Here is an 11,539-nt window from a genome sequence, read left to right as displayed (position 1 = left end):
AAGATGATACATTCAAATTTTTTCTTGTCTTCTGTGAAATAAAATCAGATCCTTTGAGTAAAGACCATTTTGTAAATATGATGGCTGTTGAGGGGGTAATGATTTTATGAATGTAAACTTACAAGGTCCTGAATTATGCATGCTTAAAAATGTAAAGTCTACACTACAACAGTTTGTGTTTTGTTGTACGTAATCTTCATTGTGTTTTCAGGATGGAACATGAGGCTACCCAGCTAGAAAAGCAGCACGTGCATAGTGTGTATGAAAATACAGCTGCCTACTTTAATGATCTGCAGAGCAAAGCATGGCCTCGAGTTCGAAACTTTCTGCTGGAGCAAAAGCCTGGCAGTCTTGTTGCTGACATAGGTAAGCCATTCCTTGGGGTGGTGTGAAAGATTGTCTATAGACTTTATTCATTTATATGTTAATCATACATATCCTTCAGAGCAATTGTTTTTAAAACTCATTTAAATTTGTTTTAGAGATTGTTTTGAAATAATTTGTTTTAGAGATTGTTTTGAAATTGTTTTTAAACTCGTATTAGATGCCATATACTACTTGGTTTATTTCCTTGACAGTGTATCAGGTAACCAGTAAATATGATTTTTGCCTTAATTTGATTGAGCTAAGCCTTAATCTACCAGTTTCCCCACAGACTTAGTGGTCTGTCATTCCCCTGGAGCCCTTTTTAAAAAACGGTGTTAATGGCTCAATTATTTCATATTTCAGTTTCTTTAGATCACTTGGTTTAAGTACCACTGGTCTGCAATTTAATGCTTTTCATTTGTTCTAAAACTCCTCCTATCAAGGCTTTAACATAAGAGAAATCTGATGTGATCACTGTTAAAAAAAAAGGTTATGATCTGAGAATCTCCCTATGATCCTTAATACAGACACCAAAAACTTATTTTCCACTTGGCCTTGTCTTCCCTACATCTTCAATTTATACCTTGATTTTCTGTTGCACCTCCAGACTTTTTAGGGGTTTCCAGATCCTGGTGTGTTTGATTTGCGTTTGTGTTATGGCTTCAGTGCTATATAGCACATCATTGCAAACAAGATGCTCCTTTGCACCACTGCATTTTCCTCACTATTTAGACTAATAAAATGCTTTTATGTAGCAAAGTGTAATAAATGCACACAATAAATTATGCATCTGCCTTATCCTATCAGAGAAAACCATTCTTTGAAGATGTTGTAGGCCATAATCAAAAGATAATATATAATCCTCCTGCTGCTGTTGAGCAGTACCCCAAAAATACTTGATTGCTGTTATTTTGAATATATATCTTCTTTTATATGTCTGCACTATTTTCACTAATAATCTCAGGAAATATACTATGGCATACACTCATTCAACAGCCAGCTTAACATGATATTTCTCAGCCAAAATTTTTTGTCACCTCGACAGAAGTCATTTGAAGCTTAGCTGAAGTTATTTGAGGCTTTATCAGCAGGCATCACAGAGGTTGCTGAAAGCTTAAGATCACCCTGTTGCAGTTTCAGCTGAAATAATTTAAATGCATGTGATACATCTGGAGAGGAGGTAGATGCTTACAGTTGCCAGTAAGAATATTCCCATCAAGGTGCACAAGGTACCTCCTTTTATGAGGTTTAATAAGATCTACAGGAATCTGACTATTGTGTTTATTTTTGGTATGTATTTTGGGAGGAGGGTTGCCTAGTGGCATCAAAATTTTCAAAATGAGATGTTCAATTGAAAATTTCCTTTTCTGTTTAATACCACCTTTTATTAAAATATTTTTGTTTGCTAGCTTTGCATGAAGCATGGTAATGGTAGCAGAATCATAGAATCATAGAATCATAGAATGCTTTGGGTTGGAAGGGACCTTTAGAGGTCATCTAGCCCAACCCCCCTGCAGTGAGCAGGGACAGCTTTAACCAGATCAGGTTGCTCAGAGCCCCAGCCAACCTGACCTTGAATGTTGCCAGGGATGGGGCCTCTACCACCTCTCTGGGTAACCTGTTCCAGTGCTTCATCACCCTCATTGTAAAAAATTTCTTTCTTATGTCTATTCTAAATCTATTCTTCTTTAGTTTAAATCCGTTATTCCTTGTCCTGTCACAACAGGCCTTGCTAAAAAGATTCTCCCCATCTTTCCTGTAGGCCCCCTTTAAGTATTGGAAGGTCGCAATAAGGTCTCCTCGCAGCCTTCTCTTCTCTAGGCTGAACAACCCCAACTCTCTCAGCCTGTCCTCATAGGAGAGGTGTTCCAGCCCTCGGATCATTTTTGTGGCCCTCTTCTGGACCCGCTCCAACAGGTCCATGTCCTTCTTGTGCTGAGGGCCCCAGAGCTGGACGCAGTACTGCAGGTGAGGTCTCACCAAAGCAGAGTAGAGAGGCAGAATCACCTCCCTCGACCTGCTGGCCACACTTCTTTTGATGCAGCCCAGGATACGGTTGGCTTTCTGGGCTGCAAGCGCACATTGCCGGCTCATGTCCAGCTTTTCATCCACCAGTACCCCCAAGTCCTTCTCCGCAGGGCTGCTCTCAATCCCTTCATCCCCCAACCTGTACTGATACCAGGGGTTGCCCCGTCCCAGGTGCAGGACCTTGCACTTGGCCTTGTTGAACCTCATGAGGTTCACACAGGCCCACCTCTCCAGCTTGTAATAAGAATAAGATATCATTTTGTCTAATTGCCTTATTATTGTTCTTTCATCAAAATAAATGACAATAGCATGGACATTGTTAACAGGTTCATGAAGGAATCCACCTCCTGATGAATCATTTAAAAGTGAATCTCCTGCAAATGTAGATTTTTAGAGTACTGAGAGTGTTGTCACTATTTAGCTTCATTCCAGAGAGGACCCTATACTTCCAAAAACTCACTGTGATTAAAAAGCACTCCAACAAAAGCCATGTATTAAGCAACTGAATCTTCTAAATTAATGTACATTTGACTAAATGTGTTCCTTCTGCAAACACAGCAACCAATAATACTTTATACTAATTTCAAAACTTAGGCTTTCTAACTAACATGCAGAGCTTCATGTTTTATTGCATATATTCCTTGAACTACATTAAAAACATTAATCTTTTCCATTTCTCTCAAGTGTTACTTCAAAGAATAGTGCTTGCTTTTTGCTTTAGAAATATGCTCTTTTTTCACCACTGAAGTGTTGTGCTGTTCTCCAACAGTTCCTGTGCTGTCTCTCTAGATAATGGTGCACATTAACATCATCGAGAGCAGCAGCGCTGCAAGAAGCAGTGATGTTTCTAAAGATAGCTCCAGGCCTTTAAGTTGAATTACCAATACTGAGATGGTTCTCTTTGCCAAGCGGCTACCCCGTTGCTTGGCTGTCAACTTTCAGAAATTATTCTTCACTGCTGACCCATAACTGCAGTGAATGTTTCCTAATCTAATTTTCAAAAAGTGCCAGTTATGCATATGGTATTGAAGAAGACCCTGAAAGACTTCAGTTTAGTACAGCATGGTCCTTGAGAAGACATACTTTCAGGTGGAAGACATTCTGGAACAGTTCATTATGTTTACATGTGTTATAATGCATTGGCACAAAGACAGAAAGAGGACGTGCCTGCAACATGGCAGGAATTTTTATGATTCACGGTTATTTTCAAGTCTGTATCTGAAGTTAAAATGGTCCTCTCTGACTTGTGTCAGTGACAGCTGTGGTTTAGGACTTCTTGGAGAGAAATGGGATGCACTGGAGAGGTACTGTGTGGGGTTTAGCAAAGACTGGGGAAGTACTTGGAAGAGAGATCTATTGCAGGTCACTAAAAAGACAAAAGACACTAGCTTCAGGAAAACCCCTGAACAGAAAGTGGTTGGAAGCTGGGAGGGTATTGAGGACAAGGGTCATAATGCATACCCTGTTCTTAGTCTTTCCTGGGCACCCATTTATGCTCATTGTTGGAAACGGGATACCAGGCTATATAAAGGCTCAATATGAAGCACCATGGTTGTTTTTTTGCTCTAACATATGCAACAGTGGCTGCAGAGGACCACTCCTTCCTCCTCCCACCTGCACTTACCCTTCTTCCCCAAAGAAATACAATACCCCATGCAACGCTACAGGCTTGGGGAGGAGTGGCTGGAAAGCTGCCTGGCCGAAAAGGATCTGGGGGTGTTGGTAGATAGCCGGCTGAACATGAGCCAGCAGTGTGCCCAGGTGGCCAAGAAGGCCAACAGCATCCTGGCTTGTATCAGGAATAGTGTGGCCAGCAGGAGCAGGGAGGTGATTGTCCCCCTGTACTCGGCGCTGGTGAGGCCGCACCTGGAATACTGTGTCCAGTTTTGGGCCCCTCAATAGAAGACAGACATTGAGGTGCTGGAGCATGTTCAGAGACGGGCAACAAGGCTGGTGAAGGGTCTGGAGAACAAGTCTTATGAGGAGCGGCTGAGGGAACTGGGGTTGTTTAGCCTGGAGAAGAGGAGGCTGAGGGGAGACCTTATCACTCTCTACAACTACCTGAAAGGAGGTAGTAGTGAGGTGGGTGTTGGTCTCTTCTCCCAAGTAGCTAGCGATAGGACAAGAGGAAATGGGCTCAAGCTGCACCAGGGGAGGTTTAGGCTGGAAATTAGGAAAAATTTCTTTACAGAAAGGGTGTTCAAGCATTGGAACAGGCTGCCCAGAGAGGTGGTGGAGTCACCATCCCTGGAAGTGTTCAAAAAACGGGTAGATGTGGCACTTCGGGATATGGTTTAGTCTAGTCTACCCTTGATTGGTTTAGGTGGACTTGATAGTGTAGGTTAATGGTTGGACTGGATGATCTTAAAGGTCTTTTCCAACCTAAACGATTCTATGATTCTATGATTCTATGATAACCTGCTGTATTACACAGGGCTGTGGGATGAGTGTTTTTGTTGGTGATGTTGGTACTGTTACAATCCTAACGGTGTGAACATCTAATTTCAAACAGTCCAAATGAACCCTGCAGCAGTTAGGCTAGTAGGAGTGAGCTCTCATTTTGTGTTCCAGGAAACCTTAGAACTAGGAAAGCCTCCCCATTATTTTCACTGCTTTGGGAAGGATAGCAAGTGTTTGGAACATACAACTTCTGATCTAGTATTCTTTTCATTAGGCTGTGGAACTGGAAAGTATCTCAGTGTCAACAGTCAGGTGTATAATCTCGGCTGTGATTACTGTGGACCGTTGGTAGAGATTGCAAGGAAGAAAGATGATGAAGTTCTGGTATGTGACAACCTTAACCTTCCCTTTAGGGACCAGTGCTTCAATGCAGTCATTTCCATTGGAGGTAAGACAACATACACGCATTCTAACCCACAGCAAATGCAAATTTTTTTTGATCCTTTTCTTTCCATGTATCTTCATTTCAGTTAAATTTGTTTTGAAAAAATTCCCTTAGAATCACAGCAGATATTACTGAAATGAATGTAGTAAACGTAAAAAAAAAAAAAATTAGTTCCATTGCACAGAGGCACTGTTGACCAGGGAAGTATGTGGATCATTTGTTTGTTTATATGTGGTCTTGTTCACCCTGTGGAGAAAAGATTTCCTTCCAGCATGCATTTTAAACAAGTAAAAGCTAATGTAAACATCGCTGCTTGCAGTTTAAACAGATTAGGTGGTCAAGATAAACTCTTGGTTCCTCCTTAGGATCTGTTTTGACCAGTAAATGCATTGAAATGAAAACTTGCTTTCTCTATAGCAGAACTTGAATCATGTTAACTTTTATGTGTTATGAATACAAATTTCTCTTAGAATAGTCATGAAATAAGAACTTAGAGCCATACAAGTGCCTGTGGTCTAAAATGAGAGAAGCATCTCAGCATCTTAACTCCTCTGACTTCTCTTTTGAAAATATTACTCATAGTTCGAGAAGTATAAACTGGAAAAGGGTAGGTGAGGAATAGTTAGAGTACCCAGTTACAGTCTACATTTTTAGCTCTGCTCTTGCTTGAACTTCTTTCAGGCTGTTTCACTGTATCAGCAAAAATATAAAGTATGATAATTATTATTGGTAGCAATCAACAAACTACTTGAGCTATGATAGAAATGTATTTTAAAATGTATTTTTCACATATGCAGGGTAAAAGAAAGGGTGAATAATATGCAAGCAGTATCTGTATTACTTTGCTTCCATGTTGGCCAGTTAACCAGTGAGCCCTATCCACATTTCAGGTATCGTAGCATAATTTCAGTGCTATCAGATCAGCTGACTTGGAAGGATAGCATACCTACCTAATGTTTAAACCAGTTATAGGACTGGCAAGATTAAAAGTTCACGTGGTATTTCTGTATATTTAACAATAATGGATTTTAATCCCTCTTGAATAGCAACATGGTATGCCTGTGTCCATCTAATTCTAAATAAAGTGGTTTTCATCCCATTCCAGAGAATAGCAAGTACTTATGTACATAGTCAAATATTCTTGGCTTTGCTAGTACAATCCTGTTCATAGGGTTTATATTTCTGAAGAACCACCAGAGTGACTATGTAATTTTAACCATGAAGAATTAATTCATAATTAAATGAATTGCTTAGATAGAGCTTGCACAGATTCTGTTGGTTGATTGGCACTTCTTTCTGGTGAACTAAGCTGACATGCTCATGCTGTCTCTGTCAGTTCTGGTATTATTTTGCAGGAGGTTCTATGGTGATATATGACCTAACTCCAGTATGAGAGAAAATACCAGTTCCTTTCTCCCCATCTTGTTAAAGAAATTGAAATAGTATTTTGTATTTTTTCTGCAAAGTTTGAGAAAATAATAGCAAGAGTTAGGAGTACCTGGAAGTAAACACTGACCATATAGACTGGGGAACTCTTCTCAGAGTTTGCTATCTTGTGTTCTCAGCTGCTTATGAGGGCCTAGTTAATATCAACTGCCAAGAAGCTTTTCTTGGCTTGTGGTAAAAAAGCTACCTTTTTTCTCCTTGGTAATGTAATCATTGTTTTGAATAAAGACGGGGCTAGTTGGACTCACTTTTTATAATTGCAGTGTTGAAATAACACTATTTCTACAAGTAGAATTGCCTACTGTCAAGCAGCACATAATTTTTCTGAAGGTATGGAGATGTCTTCAGCTAAGAACATATACTATTATTATATGTTTTTATGTGGGTAGATTGAATGTTTTGCATGTAGAAGTGGCTGGCTCCAAGTCCACTGGAAACAAATTATGGAATCAGTCCTCTTCATGTCATTGATTTGAATGACATCTAGTACTGATGATATATAGAACAACATGACCAATCTCAGTACAAGTTAATGTTTTTGAGAGTTTAGAGAGAAAATAGCTGACTTAGCTATTCTCTGGCTGTTAATTGGTTTCTTCAGGTGAATAGAAAGATAGAAACACTGTGGAAATCTTGAAAAGTAGCTTCATTTCACATTGCAGTGAAATTTGAAAATGTGGAAATTATCCTGGAAAGAAAATTCAAATATAGTGATCAGTAGTTTTATTTTGAGTTTTACTTTTTATTTTTTAACAGTGTAACATAATGTGACGAAAAATCATCATTCTCAGACATGCAATGTAGGCTGAGATACTTCTCATTTCTTTTCCTCCAAAACAGTCTATAACAGCAATAGCTTTCTACAAAATTAAAGCAACAGAAAATATTTCTGTCTGAATTTTCTCACTAGCTCTTTTTTTTGTTTTTTAAGTGCACTGCTGTAAAAATACAGAGTATCTTTTTACTGATACTGCATTTTGCTGTATTTGTTACATGGTGAAAAGATTTTCTGTTTTCAGTAGGTAAGTCTGAAAACTATCCCAAAAAACTAAAGTCAAACTTAATATTGCCTAACTCACCTAAAGGCCAGGCACTTAACTGAAAGCTAGTCATTCTATGATCTTTTATGGGTTATGTAGAGAAACAGAAACCTCCAGTTTATATGCTTGACTTTTCTGGAATCCCTATTTTGAGGTGAGATGAATTTCCTTCTTTGGGATTTTCCTATTTTTGGCCATTGAACATAAATGTAAAGTAGATCATTCCAGGGTAAACTTGCACTGTGGTACCACTAAATTCAGCACTGTTGCTGACTTGCAGTGAGTGGTATTTGGGATATGGCAGCTAAAATGACTAAACATGTCAAATAGGTTGAAGACGAAAATACTGCGTCCTTACTAATATTCAATATGTAATGCCTTTCCTTTTTTGCAGTGATCCATCATTTTTCAACTAAACAAAGAAGAATCAAAGCAATAAAGGAAATGGCAAGAGTATTGATACCCGGAGGCCAGATGATGATTTATGTTTGGGCTATGGAACAAAAGAATCGTCGCTTTGAGAAACAAGATGTATTTGTTCCTTGGAACAAGGCCTTGTGCTCACGGCATTTTTCAGAATCGAATCAATCTGGAGATAAGGGTGAGTTTGTGCATGCTGTAAAAAGCCGAGACATACACCCTGCCCAGCTAGTCATCTCCGACTGCAGCTACCAAACCGATCTGCAGCCAGAAACTGATTCAAAACATTCCCACAATGCAGACCATTGCTTATCCAGAGCCTGCTGCGTGAAAATTTCTGAAGAAGAAAGCAGATTTTGCAGTGCTCTAGGAAGATCTTTCCGCTCATGGTTTTTCTCCAGATCCCTCGATGAATCAGCCCTTAGAAAGCAAACTGACAAAATGAAGCCTCTGAAGAATGAAGGAGAATGGGCAAACAGTACTGTACCCATTCAGCATTCGCGACACTGCAGTTTGGATTTAGGTCACCATGGGGCACTGTTAAAAGAACAAAGTTTAGATGATGATGATGTGTTTGTGGAAAGCCTGCCTCTCAAAAAAAAAGAGTGGTCACCAGCCAGAGATGCACCGAAAGATTTATGTTTAAATGGAGGACACCAAAGTGTAGCTCAGAGCAAGAGTGAAGAAGCTTCATTTATAAATGGCCCACTGGAAGACAGGGACTACAGCTGCAGTTGTGATAAAGATGGTGCTGGTAAGTCTAATGCCAGCAAGTTTTTTAAAAGAACTTCAACAACTGACTCCACTGACTCTGCGTTGGATTCAGCAGTGTCTGTTGGGGACCAAACTGATGCCACGTTGGATACAAAAGCCTTCATGCGTTATTACCATGTTTTTCGGGAAGGGGAACTGTGCTCTCTGGTAGAAGAGAACGTGTCTGAGCTTCAGATACTTTCTTCCTGCTATGACCATGGAAACTGGTGCATTATTGCAGAGAAAAGAGAAACATAGCTGTAAAGAGAACATAGCAGAATTCAGTGACTGAAGATTTTAAGCTGCTCCTTGTGTTCCTGTGATTGTGCAGTGTGACATGAAATTTGAATCTCACGTAGTTGTGTGCCATTCATTTCTGAGTTATTATCTCTCTATTTAACTATCTAATACAAGGTCTGTATATAGGAACGTAAGTGGTAAACAATATTGATGTTTTGTTAAACTTTTATGAGGTTAAAACTGGAGAGTTTTATATTGCTTTTAGCAAATAATTGTGTTTTTAAATATACTTTTCTATTGAAAAATAAAACCTTTTTATAAGACAAGGATCAGGGTATCTTTTGTGAGAAATATCCTCTCAGTAGAAAGTTTAGGCTTTGTTCTTCAAATGCTGAAAATGTGTCACATTACTCCCTGTTCTTGAAGTCCTATAAATGGAGACATAGGCACATTTAAAAATGTACTTAACGGTATACTGCTAGAGTGCATGCTGCAGAACTGGGAGCAAGCATGGTCCCAGTGCTACTTAGTTTGGAGTAGAGTTGTTAATGGGTAAAAACTATGTACAAAACAAGCTCTGCATATTCTGTCATTTGAGGTTTGTATTAGGGAGCAAATGACAGAACAAATTTTTGACAGTATTTTTGACTTTTGTTTTAAAAATAATTTAATTTGTGTCTCAGGTGCAGGTTAAGTTTTATATGTTAGCTCTCATAAATACTTTATCTTAATTTCCTTTGCTGTAGTTTTTCATTAGTTATGTGTATATAAAAGTCAGAGGGATTCATGAGAGTATCAGTATTATGTAAAGGTTACAAAGTATCAAATATTTGAGGTATATATATATCTTTTTGATAAGCCTGGGAAGCTAAGATAAAATTAATAAAATTCCAGTGCATATCTGGTCAGCTGTCATATTTGCTCTCCTCATTCACTGACATGAGAATATATTTTAAATGGTGTGTTAAATAATGTCAATAGGAAGAGGATACAAGTCCCGTTTGTATACAAAATACAAATTCCTGTCTCCTGTAGTTCAAATGAATCTTTTGAGACCTAAATGATAACAGATTGCTTAAACAACTTTCCCATTCCCTGTAAGACATAAATTTTGCTGAACATGGTACGCCATCATCATCCAGTTGTACTAGCTTGTAGCAGTTGCCCTCATATATTTCTTTACACCCAAATAATCTCACCCCTTTCAGTGAGAGACTTAACAATGTGAAGTTACATGTGCTGTGGATAAAATCCACCTGGCTTCTGAGGATCTGTAGTGAAATTGTAATTGTTACCAACTGAAGCAGGGCTGGACTGGGCTAATTGCCTTGTTAGCAAGAAGTTACTTCATTTTTAGGCTTTATTTACAGTCAGTGGTTTTAGTATAGGGCACATCCTCAGCTGGTGTGATTTCACGACCTTTAATGGAGCTGCACAGATTCACCCCAGAGAGAACCCTTTTGATACAGCAGTTTTAGAGACCCACATAATGAACGTCTGCCCTATTACTGAGCAAATAGTGAGCTTGAATGCAAAGCAATGGGAGTGAAATACCAAACTTTTCCAGTCTATGCTGTGTAAGTAGATGGATTTTGGGTTGTTCAGTAGAAAGCCCTGATGCTTTCAGGTGCTGAGTATTTTTAGATGTAGCTGCCCAGGAGTAATTGCCACATGGTAATGTGTTATAGATTTATTTACTGGAGCGATGCCTGTAGAACAATCATCTTTGTCTTCCTCATAGTTTGGGATCCTTGTACTTTATCCTTCCTGGGTCTGTACCACCTGCACTCCCCACTGCCTTTTGGAAATAAAAGCGTGGTCAAAGAACCATGCATCTGCGACTTCTGAAATGTTATTCCATTCTAACTATTACTTCCAATGCAGCCTGCGGCTGCGGTTTTCAGACACTGTGTCTGAGCCACACTTCAGAAAACTGGCAACATTCCCTGCATCAGTGGGTCCAACTGCTCGTGGCTGAGGGGCTGCTCCTGCTGCATCCTCAAGCCCCAGTTTTAGAAGCACAGTGCAAAAATGCCCGTGCTGGTATATTGTAGAGACAGTGTGGATCATGCTGAGCTCCACACCTCATCTGCAACGTGCTCATGGTGGACCGGGGAGGCCTGCCTCATTTGTTGGGAATTTCTAGAGGAGCTTGAGGATTTTAGAAGAAAACTCGGTTGCTTCCAGATAAAATATGCCAGTGGATATTCAGCACCTCTGGAATTTGAGCCATATTTAGGAAGAAGGTAGTTGATTATCATCCTATATCCAGTTTTGAAAGTTCATCCTTAAACTCCAGCATGCAGAAACTCTATTAAACATATATAAAAATATTTATAAAAAGTTACGAATCTAAACTGACAGCTGGGTTTAGTTACCTGGGAGAAGGAACATACAATTT

General features: G+C 39.3%; 1 protein-coding gene across 1 annotated transcript; it reads left to right on the top strand.

The window, feature by feature from the left end:
* The first annotated feature begins 212 nt into the window (after positions 1-212).
* Positions 213-9,156, top strand: TRMT9B (tRNA methyltransferase 9B (putative)). The gene is made up of 3 exons (XM_075709728.1): positions 213-366; positions 5,069-5,242; positions 8,120-9,156. Exons 1-3 carry the CDS (start codon positions 213-215, stop codon positions 9,154-9,156), a joined length of 1,365 nt encoding a protein of 454 aa, XP_075565843.1.
* Positions 9,157-11,539: the final 2,383 nt, after the last annotated feature.

This window comes from Pelecanus crispus, chromosome 4 (genome assembly GCF_030463565.1).
Source record: "Pelecanus crispus isolate bPelCri1 chromosome 4, bPelCri1.pri, whole genome shotgun sequence".
NCBI classification, from domain to species: Eukaryota; Metazoa; Chordata; class Aves; order Pelecaniformes; family Pelecanidae; genus Pelecanus; species Pelecanus crispus.
The sequence above is the reverse complement of the archived record's forward strand: the minus strand, read 5'-3'. Positions and strand labels throughout refer to the sequence as shown.

Excerpts from the sequence above, each read along its gene's own strand:
- TRMT9B (XM_075709728.1), top strand. The coding sequence starts at position 213 with ATGGAACATGAGGCTACCCAGCTAGAAAAGCAGCACGTGCATAGTGTG. Across the intron at positions 367-5,068 it reads CAGTCTTGTTGCTGACATAG|GCTGTGGAACTGGAAAGTAT; the intron begins GTAAGCCATTCC and ends TCTTTTCATTAG. Across the intron at positions 5,243-8,119 it reads TGCAGTCATTTCCATTGGAG|TGATCCATCATTTTTCAACT; the intron begins GTAAGACAACAT and ends CCTTTTTTGCAG.